The sequence below is a fragment of the Penaeus vannamei genome, chromosome 9 (assembly GCF_042767895.1).
Source record: "Penaeus vannamei isolate JL-2024 chromosome 9, ASM4276789v1, whole genome shotgun sequence".
Classification (NCBI taxonomy): domain Eukaryota; kingdom Metazoa; phylum Arthropoda; class Malacostraca; order Decapoda; family Penaeidae; genus Penaeus; species Penaeus vannamei.
The window spans coordinates 32733671-32748670 of NC_091557.1; the positions used below are offsets into that span (position 1 = coordinate 32733671).

Consider the following 15000-nt stretch of genomic DNA (forward strand, 5'->3'; position numbering starts at 1 on the left):
ACTCTCTCTCTCTCCCCACCACTCTCTCTCTCTCGCCACCACTCTCTCTCTCTTGCCACCACTCTCTCTCTCGCTTTCTCTCGCCACCTCTCTCTCTCTCTCTCTCGCCTACCTCTCTTTCTCACTACCTCTCTCTCTCTCTCTCTCGCTACCTCTCTACCTCTTTCTCTCTGTACCTCTTTCTCCCTCTCCCTCTCTCTCTGTACCTCTTTCTCTCTCTCTCTTTCTCCCTCTCCCTCTCTCTCTGTACCTCTTTCTCTCTCTCTCTCTCCCTATACACTCTCTCTCTCTCTCTCTCTCTATGTCTCTCTCTCTCTCTCTACCTCTTTCTCTGTCTCTGTCTCTACCTCTTTCTTTCTTTCTTTTTTTTCTCTCTCTGTCTCTCTCTACCTCTATATATATATATACTGTGTGTGTGTATGTGTGTATATACATTATACATACATTCACACACACACACACACACACACACACACACACACACACACACACACACACACACACACACACACACACACACACACACACACACACACACACACACACACAATACGATACGATAATTTAAATACGATAATTTAAATATAGCAGCGGGACCACCTGAGCATAGCTCTTCTCCCGTATTCAAACAACTAGGTAAGAACAACTAGGTAAGGTAAGAACACACACACATGCATCATGCATCACGCACACGCACGCATGCACGCACGCACACATACACACACACACACACACACACACACACACACACACACACAGACACACACACACACACACATATTTTTTCACACAGACAGTTAACCTTGTATCTATATAGATTACTTATTTTATGTACACAGTGCAACAATTGCTGAAAACATAATAAATGTTTAACAGCATTTAATATCACCATTATTAATAGAGAAATAGCTACTTACCAAACATATTTTTTAATGTCACAATCATTAAGTTAATCATGCATTATGCTAAACAAAATAATGTCTATAAACTATAAGTAGCTACACCACTGATGTTCTTTCACTGTTGGTACCAAGACTGCTCCTTTATCCATTTCTTGGACAGACAGATGCCATATAAAAATTGAATATTATCCTTCTTGTTTAGAAGGTTTACAAAATGAATGTTTTATTTGAAGAAAATTAGTGAGCTAAACTGGCAGTCATGCAAATTCAAGTGTCTCTTTGTAATTCTGCAAGACTGAAACTATGAGTTGGACATTAACTTGACAAAACATAGGTGGTGTACCTGTATAATGAACCATAAAATCTTAGTACTCACAGATATTGGGCTGATGCACTGTTTGTTGAATTTCTATTTCATACCAAAGTGGTATTTGGTTTTCTGTATATGCTCACTTCATTTGCTGATTTCCTTTACTTTGTTTAACTTTTGATATCTATCATTTCTAATTCTGGGATTGTACTCATTGTGTTAATATTAATGAAAAGCTTATTAAAACTGCAGTGTCCATTTCACATTCATGTCAACAAATATATTCCAAGCTTTCTTATTTATGATAAACCTATAGGCTCTAATAAAAATCTTCAATAAACATGTTAATGCACAAATATAAATGTTGTATATATTTTGGTTGGGTATTGGAATGTCTCAAAGGCACATATAAATCCTCTGGAAAGTGTTCTTTTCTAAAATGTAAGTTAGAGTATTTTAGTAATGTCCATCACTTTTACAAATGATGCTTAGATATATTAATATGATTTTTATACCTGGGCAGGTTCCTCATTATTGTCAGCAACCAGAACTTCTCTGTTTTCATAAGTCCAAAACCCATTGAGATCAATTAAGATGCTGCTGACAACATCTCCTTGGCCACAGTTAATAAGATCCTGAAGTGTTATTTTACAGGGATCTGCTGGCTTCACCATATCAAATATTTCATCTTTCACATCTTCAAAGTTCACTGGTTCTTGGTTGTGTTGCCGCATCTGTTCTTGTATGGATCGGAAAAAGTAATTCAGAGTAAACACATTTAGGTATCCCTTTCCATCAATGTCAAGAATTTTGAAGAAATAGTGCAGAGCTTGTGGTTCCTTCTGGTTTTCAAGAGCTAGAACAAAGTCCAGGTAGGTTTTGTAGTCCATCTCACCATCATATGTAAGGCACTCCTGGAAGACACGGTCAATGAACACAGGAGTCAGGGTTCCCATGCCATATCGTGAGAGTTCTTCCTTGGACAACATTCCATTGTGATCTTTGTCTAAATTGAGGTAAACACCATACACCCTTAGGGCAGATGGAGCTGAGAACCAATTATTCTGCTGTTGATCTTTTGGTAGTTCTTCATCACGAAGTTCAAGAAGATCATCCAGGAAGCTACATGCTAGGATATCTTGAATTTTAATCTGCCCAGTGTGCATTGGGTCAAGGAAGAAGAAGAATTTCCTGACAGCTGTGCAGACGTAAAAAGAGTGGAAAGACTTTTCAAGGCCATCTAACTGTGGTAGAGTTGGAATCAATTCCAAGATGTAATTTTCTAGGTCTGATTCTCGTAGATAACCCTGTCCTGTAACATCATACAGGGAGAGGCCAATCCTTGTCTGATGAAGCCATACTTTTCTCATAACATAATTGAAGAAATTCATGATGGATATTCTTCCATATGGATCATTCTGCAAAAGCTTACAGAATGTTGAGGGTTGGAAATACTGCTTGCATTTAGGCCCAGCTTGTTCAGCAACCTTTAAGAAATCTTCATAGTTTATCAGCTGCTCTTCACCACCCAAGTTTGGGGGTGACTGGTGTTTGTCAAGGAGCATCCATAAATTCTTTAGTTCATCATTATCTAGTAGTTCTCTGCTCCTCCTCTGAAGAAAGACAGCTCTAGACTCCTCACGCAGTTTTTGAAGCAACTGATCATCCTCTGGTGGCAATTTGTGATAAAACTTTGGTATTATAGAAAAACTACTGGTATGAGTACCTGTTTGCTTTGCTGTGCCTTTCCATTCACAATAATATTTTTCAAAGAGTTTATCAACAACTTCTTCATTTTTTTCTACAGAACTTGCATCCTCTCCTTCAGCATCTACCGTTTTCTTCTTTTCTTGCTTATTCAAATGACTCTGAAGAAGTGATTTTAAATCCATTGTAGAGCAACATGTACCTGGAAATAATTAGGGTTTTTGTTTTATTTTGCCAAATAAGGAGAGCTATAGCAAATAATCTATGCTAAATACTGGGGAATGTCAAATAAAGAATAACCATTTTGAGTTATGAAGCTAAATGACCAATCCAGTCTATAATTTTAAAAATATATAGACTATTCCACATTCATTATAAAAATGTCAAGCATGCAGAATCAAATTTTACCAGAAAAAAATGAAAATAAATATGTCAAATGGTATGGGTCTGTCTGTCTGTCTGTCTGTCTCTCTCTATTCTGTAAATAATTTTTATCAAATCTCTCTCGAGAGAGGTTGGTTGTTAACTCAAAAACCAAATGTTAGCACAAAATACAAAGACAAGACTCTTTTTTACCACATAAGACTGTAAGAGGATTTTTTCCCCTGTGAGTCATGTTGTTATAGACAAAAAAACTTACCAAAGATAGATTAACTGAACATACAGGCCCACCTGCACTAGCAAGTATTCTATTTGTAGTTATACATTATTTATGCCAGTAATTATCCATATTTTATTTATATTACAATGAGAGAGATATGGTCCTTTGTAATGTTCTTCAATGACCGATGCAGCCCATGTAAAGAGAGGAAGCAACTATCTGATCTGACATCTTAGCTTGACATGGATGAATAGGTAGTTGTACTGCATGGAAGCCACTGAGTAATGTTGGTCACCCAAGCACTAGTTATGTGTTTGATATGAAAAGATTTTTATTGGTTATGTGGTTGATATGTAAAGATTTTTAATGGTTATATGTTTGATATGTAAATATTTTTTATACCTATTTGCAAAAAAATTGGACAGCTGCTGGTTGTATTCAGCAGGTGCTTTTTATATAAAGGTTTTTTAAAGTAATATTTTCTATGGGGAAAATTTGGATAGTCATTATGAACAAGTAGATGCTTAGGCAGGTTTGACTATATCTGCACAGTAAACCTAAAAAGCAACCAATAAATTCAAATTCTGTTATTGTTAGCCATGAGCAACTTTAGTTTAGCACATAAACAATAAAACTATATGCCGAGCTTTAGTTTACTACATATACAGTAAAATTAAAGCAAATTTACATCTTGAAACTGAAATTGAAATAAAAATTGAGAATATCCTTCATAAGTGTTGCCAGCATGGCAAATAATCATTTCAAATTCAAGTATAAACATTTGTGTCAACCAGATCAACCATTATCAAATTTCAAGTTTTGCTAGATTCCACCTCAAAATCCACTAAATCAGCATTCCATATAACTGTTTTCTTTATAATGATTGTACCATATCTTAAATATTCTATTCCGATAACAATGTTGCAGTTCTCCAATAGAGTACATTGCCAATTTGATAAGTCTTTACGGTACTGAGGCACTCACCTGAGACTACGTTGCTAACTCTGGATCACAAAATTTTTTCAACAATCTATGTTGCCATGACTAGGTGTGTAATTAGGGCAGTGCCTAAGGGGAGGGTTGATAAGGTGATCAACTCCCCAACATCCCTTAGCAAACATTGTCCACCTCAGTATGCATAGCAAGATAGAGCTGAAACTTGGAAGTGCTGAATGGACTTGGGCTGGTAGTGGCATTCTCTGTGATCTTTTTCTTTTATTTGTGACATTACAATTCATGTCTCCAGATTATTTCTTATATCAACAATTACAACTTTTTGTCCTCCACAAGAATTTCATCTTCAACTTACCCTAATTTAGTGCATCCATACCATATAGATTAACCAGGAATTCTAACAATAAAGAACACTTGCCTTCCATTGAATTTTGCATTTTCTCAAGCTCTGGGTCAATTTTTCAAGGCCTTGAAAAAAGGCAACTTTTTAGTTTTACATATGCCATTCTACCTTGAAATTATCATTCCTTGTTTTAATCATTCACAGGGTAATAAGCGTAAATCTCTTGTTTTTTTCATTACAAATGATATTAGTGAAAGAATTGGTAATTGTTTATGAAGTGACTAAACCACTCCGATCCTAATTGCATTTTAAGCAGGAGTTTGGTTGGTCAAGAATTTTTGCTCTGAAACTAAGAACTTCACATTCGCTGTGTGAAACGACCGCTAATGCCTAAGCATTCCTAATAAGAGACTACTAAGCATCAAACATGAAAATGTTTATGCTTATACTTGTATATCTTCCAAAATAAGTGTTAAAATAAATATATCTACCTTAACATCTTTACAAAGCATAATATTTTCCCCTAGTTGCATATATGGGATCCCTAAAATAGTGACACACACTTCCGATATGCAACTCAGTCACTCTGATCACTAAGACAAAATGCTATCACTGATATACACACTTCCACATATACAATTTTATGAAGTTGAAAATAAGTCACTGAATATAATATCAACAGAAGAATGTTATTAATATTTTGAAAAATGTTTTCTGCCTTTAAGAACTGTTGGATGGCATATTATTTTTCAAATAATATGAGATACTATCACAAATAACAAAATGGAGATAAAAATGATAATAATAATTACTATTAATATCATTATTATTATTATTATTATTATTATTATTATTATTATTATTATTATTACTATCATTATCATTATTAAATGATAAAAATGATAATAATAATTACTATTCCTATTAATAATAATAATAATAATAATAAAAATAATAATAATAATAATAATAATATTATTATTATTATCATCATTATTATTATTATTATTACCATCTTAATCATTATTATCATTACTATCATTATCATTATCATATTTACTATTGTTATTGCTAATATTATCAATAATACTATTATCATTATTTTTGCTATTATTCTTATGCCACTGTCATTATCAATATTATATTATCATCAATTTCATAATTATCATAATAATGCTGCTGCTGATGTTGATAATGATGATGATGACAATTTTAATAACAATAATGGTAATAATAATACTAAAATAATAATAACAGTTAATAACAGAATTCACCACAGTAACAGGAAAAAGAACAAGAAGTTATTAAAAATTGAAAAAGACTTAAGAGATCTCCTAGTAATAGATAAAATATTCAGAGAATGAAATGACTAATACACATTCTCCAGGATGCCTTCACTATCAGTACGCAATGTATAACATTCCACATTCCGCTCACTTTCGAAGGCTTGTAACCACTATGGTAACCGAGCAACACTGTTGCCATGCCGATGGTACAACTCTTGAATTAGTAAGCAAAAGTCTAGCCATTTATGGAGGTACCTTGAGAAAGCAGGTAAAATTCTTGAGATAGCAAGAAAGTCATGAGATTCTAGGCAAGAAAATTCCATTCTTAAAATGCCTTATTCCCTACTACTCAGGCTACTAAAAATTTTCCCTCCAATATACAAACCGAAAACCTTCCTAAAGGCACGGTTCAACTGGCCTTGTATACACTCTGGTCTGGCCGTAAATGTGGCTATCTGAGCCAAATCATGTCACTTTGATGGGAAACGTGGGGGCTGAAGGGAGCCAGCGATAACCTGACCTAGAACATCCTTTTCTTCATGTATCTCTGGGTTTTCCAGGGTGCAATTAAAAACTATTGTCTGTAATTCATTTAAATAAAGTATCAATATCTCTAAATGCCTATAAAGTCAACAAAAGTTATGTTACAGATTTAAAAAAAAACATTTAGTGGTAATTATCACAAAATACCTTCTTTATTATCAAAAATAAAATTAACAAGAAATGGCTAATTTGAAGCTAAGGACCTATACTCGTATCGACAGCCTGCCCCACTAGCGTTAATAATTTTAAATCAGTAAATCAGTTTCCACCCTTCTTTCTTAAAAAAAAAAAAAAAAAACATATGCCATAGATGAAAAGTGTCTCACCTTACGTCAAGGTTGCCATTCCATACGTGTTTTTCAGTCAAATCCTGATTGTTATCCGATGTAAATTTACTGCAAGAGGCATGTGTGGTCTGGTGCAGCAGTGCTTTTCACAGTTGAAGTACATAGAAGATAAGTTTCTTAGAATCACTTCCTCTATCATTTGCATATATTATTTTTCATTTAAAAGATGGCTGGCAGGGATTTTACCTGTACCGTATTTCCTTATCTGGGATTCAGCCACTAGACCCCCAACCAATATTTCCATTTATATCATTTGCAATGGAAAACTGATATTGCCTCCATTACTGTCAAAATTTACCTTATATCAAATTGTGTGAAACTGATACTACACCAAAATAAAGCAAGGGCTGGCAATACTGCTTGTCAAATGGTAAACTAATTTAATTAAGGCAAAACAAGCGTTAAACACAAGTGTTTACTTTTTCTTTCAAAGATAACCTTCAATTAATATTAACTGGTTATATAACTTACTGAAACAGTCAGTAACTTACCTACCTTAGCAATAGCTGTCGAGAATCACAACGTTTACAATTTATAAGAAAATGAATAGCAACTTAGTCATGAAGACAACCGAGCCCTCCAGAACTAAATCCTTTCGTCAATCTGAGAAACCACTTTGCCGAATTACTTTTAACAAGTATGATAACTGCATGAAATGTTTTATGTGCGACCTTTTGAATTTATGTGAATCTAATTGTAACTTTTGGAATTATTTGATAAACTATAATTAATTTGATAATCCATAAAACTCGAAAATTGATACAAGTTTCCTTTATAGATATTTTTAGAAATTCATTGTATAAACAATGAACCATTCGAATTATAAGATTAAAAATACACACATTTTATCCATAATATACTTAATAATGAAATCAAATGTTTGAGAAGTACTATTTCATAAACATTTTCAGCATAACAAGAATAGTTTCCGAAATAGTAAAGTTCGATTACGCTCGTTGAGTGGGAGCAGGTGTTGGCGAGGCCCCGGACTGAGCACAGCCTTCAGTCGCGCCGAGGATGGCGTTCTGAAAGGACGTGCAGCAGTGAGTGGCTGATGAGTGTTGATATCACGTGTGAATCGAGGTGCAAGTGTCAGTGGTTCGTCTGATTTGCAACAATGAGTAATATGTAAGAAAATATCGTTTGGATAAGGAGCCACCAGCATGCCGCTGGTGAAGCGACGTATCTCACCCGCGTCGCTCTCGCGGCGGCCCTCCACCTGGGGCGTGACGGAGGCTGGAGAAGAAGTAAGCCTACAAGGAGAATATGACCTGACAGCAGTGGCCAATGTGACCCTGTGTGGCGCCCTGCAGCAGCTTGCTTCGCTTGTGGTGGCAGCGCAGGGCGTCTCGCGAGGGCTCGAGGAGGAGCTAGTCAAAATCAACAGCCGCGCCGTGTCCCTCACCTCGCGCCTTGGCTCGCTGGAGCACTGTGTCGCGCGCCACAACCCTCGCACCGTTACAGTCCGTAAGTGTTTAAGAACCTTGAGCAGTTTCATGAAATGGAAAATGACTTTGTTGCCCAGAGAGAGCGGGGGAGCGATTTTCGGTGGTCGAAGAGAGGGATAAAGCGTCCTAGGGATGGGTGATCTGTTTGTGAAGGAGGGAAAACTTCCCCTCACGGCAAGTTTTTATATTTTACAAGTCTAAATGTACTTTTAGTACACGCCGCTATAGAATATAGTGCACAAATGATTGTACATGTCGTCGACTAAGACGAGAGCTGAGATGTAAAAGTAAGAGAAAGAATTACGGGAACTTGAATGCGGTTCAGATAACGAACATTATTCCAATTGTTAGAAGTCGCGTTAGTTTCGCTTTTGGAATCCTTTGGGTCAGGTAAAGTTTTATCATTATCTATTTTATCTGGGGACTCCTAATTCAGCACCAGACCTGTTCGCACACCAACTTGTTACTAGTGAACGAAAACCGCAACGTTTAGGCCTACTTCCCTTGTTCGTCTGAATCCCCCTGGGTAAGCTCCCGCTCTCTGGCCCGCTTTCATCTCTCTCTCTCTCTCTCTCTCTCTCTCTCTCTCTCTCTCTCTCTCTCTCTCTCTCTCTCTCTCTCTCTCTCTCTCTCTCTCTCTCTCTCTCTCTCTCTCTCTCTCTCTCTCTCTCTCTCTCTCTCTCTCTCTCTCTCTCTCTCTCTCTCTTTCTCTCTTTCCTCTTTCCCTCTTTCCCTCTTTCCCTCTCTCCCTCCCTCTCTCCCTCTCTCCCTCGCCCCCCCTCTCTCTCTCTCCCTCCCACGCCCCCCCCCTCTCTCTCTCTCCCTCCCACGCCCCCCCCTCTCTCTCTCTCCCTCCCACGCCCCCCCTCTCTCTCTCTCCCTCCCACGCCCCCCCTCTCTCTCTCTCCCTCGCCCCCCCCCTCCCTCGCCTCTCTCTCTCCCTCCCTCCCTCCCTCCCTCCCTCCCTCGCCCCCTCTTCCCTCCTTCCTTTACTCTCCCACCCTTCTATCCCTCTCCCCCTCTCCCCCCCTTCCCCCATCATTCCATCTCCCCCTCTCTCCATCTCTCCCTCGCCCCCTCCCTCTCTCCATCTTTCCCTCTCCCCCCTCTCTCCATCTTTCCCTCTCCCCCTCCCTCTCTCCATCTCTCCCTCTCCCCCTCCCTCTCTCTACCAATTTCTATCACTGTCAATCTATCAATATGTATATCTATCTGCTTTTATAGCTTTCTTTCTCCCTTCCTCTCTCCTCGCAGGCTTACCAACCGCCTCTATCTTAACCATAAAAACTACAAGTTATCAGTTTCTGATCTTTATTCCACCTACCGTTATATTACGAGTTCACAGTCCCTCTTACGAGCAGCGAAACGTTTGCCTTGTAGTCTCAGCTTGACATTTCACATAGCCAAGAATGAATAGCAACAAGCTTTTAAATGACTGACTATTAAAATATCAGGTGTTGCTCTGTTACTATATGCATCATTGTGTTTTGTGGTGTGGTGTGCCCTATTCTGTGTGTGTGTATGGACGTGAGTGAATAAAAGTTGCGTAATAGTTTTATATGATGTCATGCAGTGGATATATTTTCAGACTGGTTGTGACTGTCAAAACTGTTTATCCTTATTCAAGGTACGGCGAGTGCTTGTCGTAGAAAGAGTGATTAATACCCGTGAGATATTCTGAATTGTCATTTCCGGAATTAACTGCTCAGAGTTGCTGTAGGCTTAGATAATAAGTTGCCCATTTCCAGATCTTTCCTCTCGACATCTCGTTCGAAGTTCAGTGACAGAACACGACGCAACTTTAGGAGTTGCTAGAACCGGATGTCAGACAGTTTGAGGCTTGTTCCGTCGATCGTCAAGAAAGAGACAGCTGATTAGTGAGTTGATTTTGGCATGACAGCTGCGACGGCAGAGCACGTCGCCGAATCTTGTACTTCGTTGAGGAGGAAGTCGAGGACGTGACACAGGCGAGGGAGATAGAGCGAGAAAGAAAATAAACGAAGGAGGCGGGAAAGGAGACAAGGAAGGACCGGTGGTAGGTTGAAGGAGCATAATGAAGGAGAACCGGTTGGAGGAGAGCCAAGATGAGAAGGCAGAGGAGGTGAGGTGTGAGCATGCTCCTGCTTAGGAAGAAGGAGAAAGGAATATTTGAAAACTATGGGTCTTTTTTCTATTCTCTATTTTTCACTTTTCGCTCTTCATTTCTCAGAGAAAAAAATTGGGTGATTTTTTCGCTCTTCCTCCCTCCATCTAAAGCGGAACACCGTCATTAGGAAGGAAATGAAAGGGAATTAGCAATGCATTAGGATGTTTAATTTCCTCAAGAGAGCTGAGAGTAACGCAGAAATGACATTGTGAAGATTTCCCTTTGTTGCTTTTCTGTACAAAGACGCTCCTCTGATTGCATTTACAGGTGTTCGCTTCACGGACTTTTCAGATTGTCCTGCTCTAGTTTCCATTGTGAAGGAGACGAAGATGATGATTAGGAGCTAATCGTGTGTTTGTCATTACTGTTGAATGCGTAATATAAATGGAAGTACCTCAGGAATCCACAGTCGCTGCTGAAGAGGCGTTTGGATATTGTATAGGCCTGAGGAAAACGCCAGATCTGAGGGGAATTTAACATCTTGATTTGATTTTACTCATCATGATGGTTGGCCCTGTTCTTGAAAACGAGGGCCTAGGGAATTAACAGGAAACAACTGGGATTTTCGAATCACTGGTGTTCGCTCCCCTAGATTCCTTAATATGAATATCCTCCTCGAAAACTGTCGGGAAAAGCAGCGACCGTGGCGAAATGCGGTAGATTTGCTGTTCAGTTGGACGGAGATGATCTGCGATGCGTCTGATCTGTCTGTTGGTCTCTTTTAGATATGTAATAGATTTAGGACTTTTGCAGTATATATCTATGTCTGGGATCTCATTGGTTTGGTTGGTTGAATGTGAAATGTAAGATGGGCGGGGCATATATATTGTTTGTCACTCTGCCGGAAATGTTGAATATGCATACTTTTTGACTGTCTGTTTGATATGCAAAACGAACTTTTATATACAAACATGTGTATGTTTAGACTGCGGTAATTCTTTACAGAACGGACACACTCGTCAGAGACTTATATTCCCAACTCCACGTCACAAAATTTATTCATCAGTCTAAGTTGCTGTGACTGGGCGTGTCCGGAGGGGAGGGTTGATGGAGGGCTCTGCCCACTAACACCCCCCGGGAAACATTGTCGCCATTTCTGTATGCTCGGCAAGATAGAGCTGAACATTTGTGGCGTTGCCGTTCGTGTCTGCAAATTATTTTTTGTACCGACGACTGTAACTTTTTGTCCTCCACAAGAATATCACATTCAGTTTGCCCTAAATTAGTGCGTCCTAACCGTAACGACTAACCAAACTTCGGCTACTTTTTGTGAAATTAGTGATTTCAATACAAATTAAATCTACTTATTCCAGCCGAGGAATGTGGTTATACGCCCCCCCCCCTACTAAGACACGAAAACTAGAAACACGGAACTAAGAGCAACTTCACTAGGCCTACCAAGGATTGCTGGCGGGCGAGGGAGGCGCGTTAGTAGGCCGGAAATTAATATGTGTATGTCGAGGGGAAATTACTCTCTGGATGATGTACGTGCGTGTAGGTAAGGGGCCGGGGGGAGGGAGAGGGCTGTGGGAATGGAGGGGTTGACAGGGATAAAGGATGATGAGTGAAATTAATAGAGAAGGAGCAGGGATAAGGAGTAGAAGCTAATGGAGAGAGAACGAAAGAGAAAGAGAATTAAGATGGAAGTGATAAAGGGAAACGAGTAGGAAAGGAGAAAATGAAGGAAAAGACAGAGCGGGTAAAGAAATGAAGAAAATAGTAAGCAGTGAAAAATCTTATATCGTAGTGTACAATCTTAATTTAGTCTTTATTTGATATTCAAACCATTTCTGTAAAGGACTAATAGCATATTTTTGTCGCTGAATTAAGTCTTGGGGAATACAGACTGGCTCTCCGCTGCTTCCTTTGGTGGATAACAGATGATCCGAGACCCAAATTGTGTTTTTTGAAGTTACGCCAACACGGGAAGGCGGACCGTGACCTGTACATTGTATTGCAATTTTATTTTTTTTTCTTCTTTCTCCCCGAGTCACTCTTGCGGAGGAGAAGGCGATGCGGATATCACCCTTTGTCCCCGCCCTCTTTTTTTTTGATTGACCTCGTCCTCATCTTCCTCTAATTCTGTACTCTCTCTCTCTCTCTCTCTAATTCTGTACTCTCTCTCTCTCTCTCTCTCCATCCTTCTCTCTCTCTCTCTCTCCATCCTTCGCTCTCTCTCTCTCTCTCTCTCTCTCTCTCTCTCTCTCTCTCTCTCTCTCTCTCTCTCTCTCTTACTCCGTGTACTCTTATTATTACTCCTTTAGGCCTTATCCTTATCTTACCTTTTTTATCGTTTTTTTTATCTCTTACCTTCGTTTTCAACTCTTACCTTCTCCTTTGTCTATTATCCTCTCCTTACTACTGTACTAATCTTACAACAAGTCTGTCTCCTCCTCCTGTTGTTCTTCTTCCTACTATATACAGCTATTATTTTGCCTCCTGCTTCTCCTTATCATCATCATTATTATTTTCATTCTCATCATTATCCTCATCCTCACCCTCTTCCGTCTCCTTCTCCTCGTCCTTCTTCCCTGTGCTCTTAATTAACATCTCTTTGTTCATAATTGTTTGTTCAACCTTAAAGTAAATAGATATAATCGATTCACAGTCATTGACTGCCCCTGATTGCCTGACTATGTAAAGAAACGAAACGCAGATTACAGCATAAAGGGAGTGAATTTATATTTTTCGAAGTAAGTCATGATATGAAATTAATGATTATTGACGGTTAAGTGGGTTTCTGGATCCACTAAATGGCCTAGATATATGGGTTTAATTGATCGTTAAATTTTATGGCAGGAGAACAGAAGTCGTCCATTCAATTACTTGACATGTCCTTGTTTAGAAGCTTGTCGTTCGCTTAGGGAGAATACATGTAAGAGCAGATTCATGTTCCATTAACGGAAAAGAAAGGAAAAGTTTTATCGTGCAGCAGCTGAGGATAGTTTTAGTTTCCACCCTGAGTCGCCACAAAGCTCCCACCCGAAAACTTTCCCGGGACAAAGTTAGCGGGCGACATCACTGCAGGCACGCGCGCTCTCGGATTCGCCCTTCGTTTGCGCTCTCAGGTTTGTCACGGCGTCCGCGCTGGTCCCTCTTTGAGTGGCGCTGTTAGATAGGAGGCAGAGGGTGTGCCAGCGGAAGGGGCGGGGGTTCGAGTGGGAGGGGTGGGAATGTGGGGGAAGGAAGGAGGAGAACAAGAGGAGCAGAGTGGGAATGGTTTGCTAGTGCCAGCAGAAGAGCAAGGAGGATGGACAGCGGGAGTAGGAGCTTCGTGTCCTGTTACTCTTCCGGTGTTGAACAGGAGTGCGTAATACAGAGGAGAACGTTCCTGCCTCTTCACTCGGGTGTCTGTGTCTGGTCTTTGGCTGGCGGGAACGTTTCGTGGTTTCATTTCGTCTCGTGTTCTTGGTATGGCGTTTCCGCTTTCTCTATCTCATTCGCATTCCTTTCCCCCTCTTTCTGTCATTCGCATTCCCTTCACCATTTTTCTTATTTTGCCTTTTCATTATTATTCCCCCTTAATTTTTGCCACCTTTCATATTATTTGATACTTACCCCAAGGTGCCATTTATCTCATTTTCTCATATTCCATATTGCTTTGATTGTTGTCCCCACGAAAAAAAAAAACCTCTCTTGCAGACGCTCCAGCATGATGCCGACACCGTTGATAAGACTGAGATAACAAACAAAGTGATTTATCTGTATGAAGGAGCCCTTATCTAAATACAATCTGTGTTGATTTTTTGAAGTGCCTCAGAATTATCGTTATAACGGCAGCGCTTTCTTATCCGTTTTAATATCTTTTATCAGTGAGTTTGTCTCAGACTTGGGCGGTTTATCAAAGGCGACATCCTTGTATTTGGAAAGAAATTAGATTTGGCGTTTTTTTGTGGGGAGGGTCGCAGAGAAGGGCGTGGGAAAAGTTGTGATTTGCATTCGTGGGAACAGCGAGGAGTTCAGAGAGGAGAAGTAAGAGAAAAGACTTTCGGGGGGAAGGGGGGATAATGGGGAAGATGGGAGCATTGAAGGAAAAGGGGAGGGAAAACCCGAGGGAGGTGGGTAACGAAAGGGTAAGGAAATTGAAAGTCATAAGGGAAGTGAACAGGAATGAAATAGGGAAGGAGAGAAAGATTAAGGAGACTGAAGAAGGGCAGAGAATTGAGAAGAAGGGAAAAGTAAAGAGTAAGCCCGAAGGAGGAGAATAAAACAGCTAAGGAAATGGAGAAAGACAGAGGCATAGTGTATACAAGACATTATCTTACAGCTTCCTCGTTAACAGGACGAGAAAACACACATCCAGATCATCCTTCCACCGTCCCAATCTCTGCAGGATCCTGTAATCTAGCGAATCCTCGTGTGAACTCCTGGATGTGTTTGCGTTACGTGGCCTTTTGCTTGCGACTTCTCAAG

General features: G+C 39.5%; 2 protein-coding genes across 15 annotated transcripts in view; one reads left to right on the forward strand and one right to left on the reverse strand.

The window, feature by feature from the left end:
- Positions 1 to 7631, reverse strand: part of LOC113807101 (guanine nucleotide-binding protein subunit beta-like protein 1) — a 12648-nt gene extending 5017 nt beyond the window's left edge. The window contains exons 1-3 of one of the 11 annotated variants that reach the window (XR_011398742.1): positions 7485 to 7631; positions 6973 to 7075; positions 1728 to 3121 (exon numbers count right to left, since the gene is read on the reverse strand). Coding sequence is in view for 3 of the 11 variants with exons in the window: in XM_070125582.1 (XP_069981683.1) it covers positions 1728 to 1792 (65 nt within the window). In the remaining 8 variants the exon portion in view is untranslated. Of the gene's footprint in view, positions 1 to 1278; positions 3122 to 6972; positions 7076 to 7484 lie in introns of those variants that run through there. The other 10 variants (XR_011398746.1, XR_011398744.1, XM_070125583.1 and 7 more) reach the window with 10 other exon arrangements.
- Positions 7632 to 7983: 352 nt separating this feature from the next.
- LOC113817708 (uncharacterized) overlaps positions 7984 to 15000 on the forward strand; it is a 303937-nt gene continuing 296920 nt past the window's right edge. For all 4 annotated transcript variants that reach the window (XM_070125592.1, XM_070125593.1, XM_070125594.1 and 1 more), the window contains exon 1: positions 7984 to 8460. In XM_070125592.1, the coding sequence (XP_069981693.1) occupies positions 8157 to 8460 (304 nt within the window). In that variant the 5' untranslated portion in view covers positions 7984 to 8156. The remainder of the gene's footprint in view (positions 8461 to 15000) is intronic.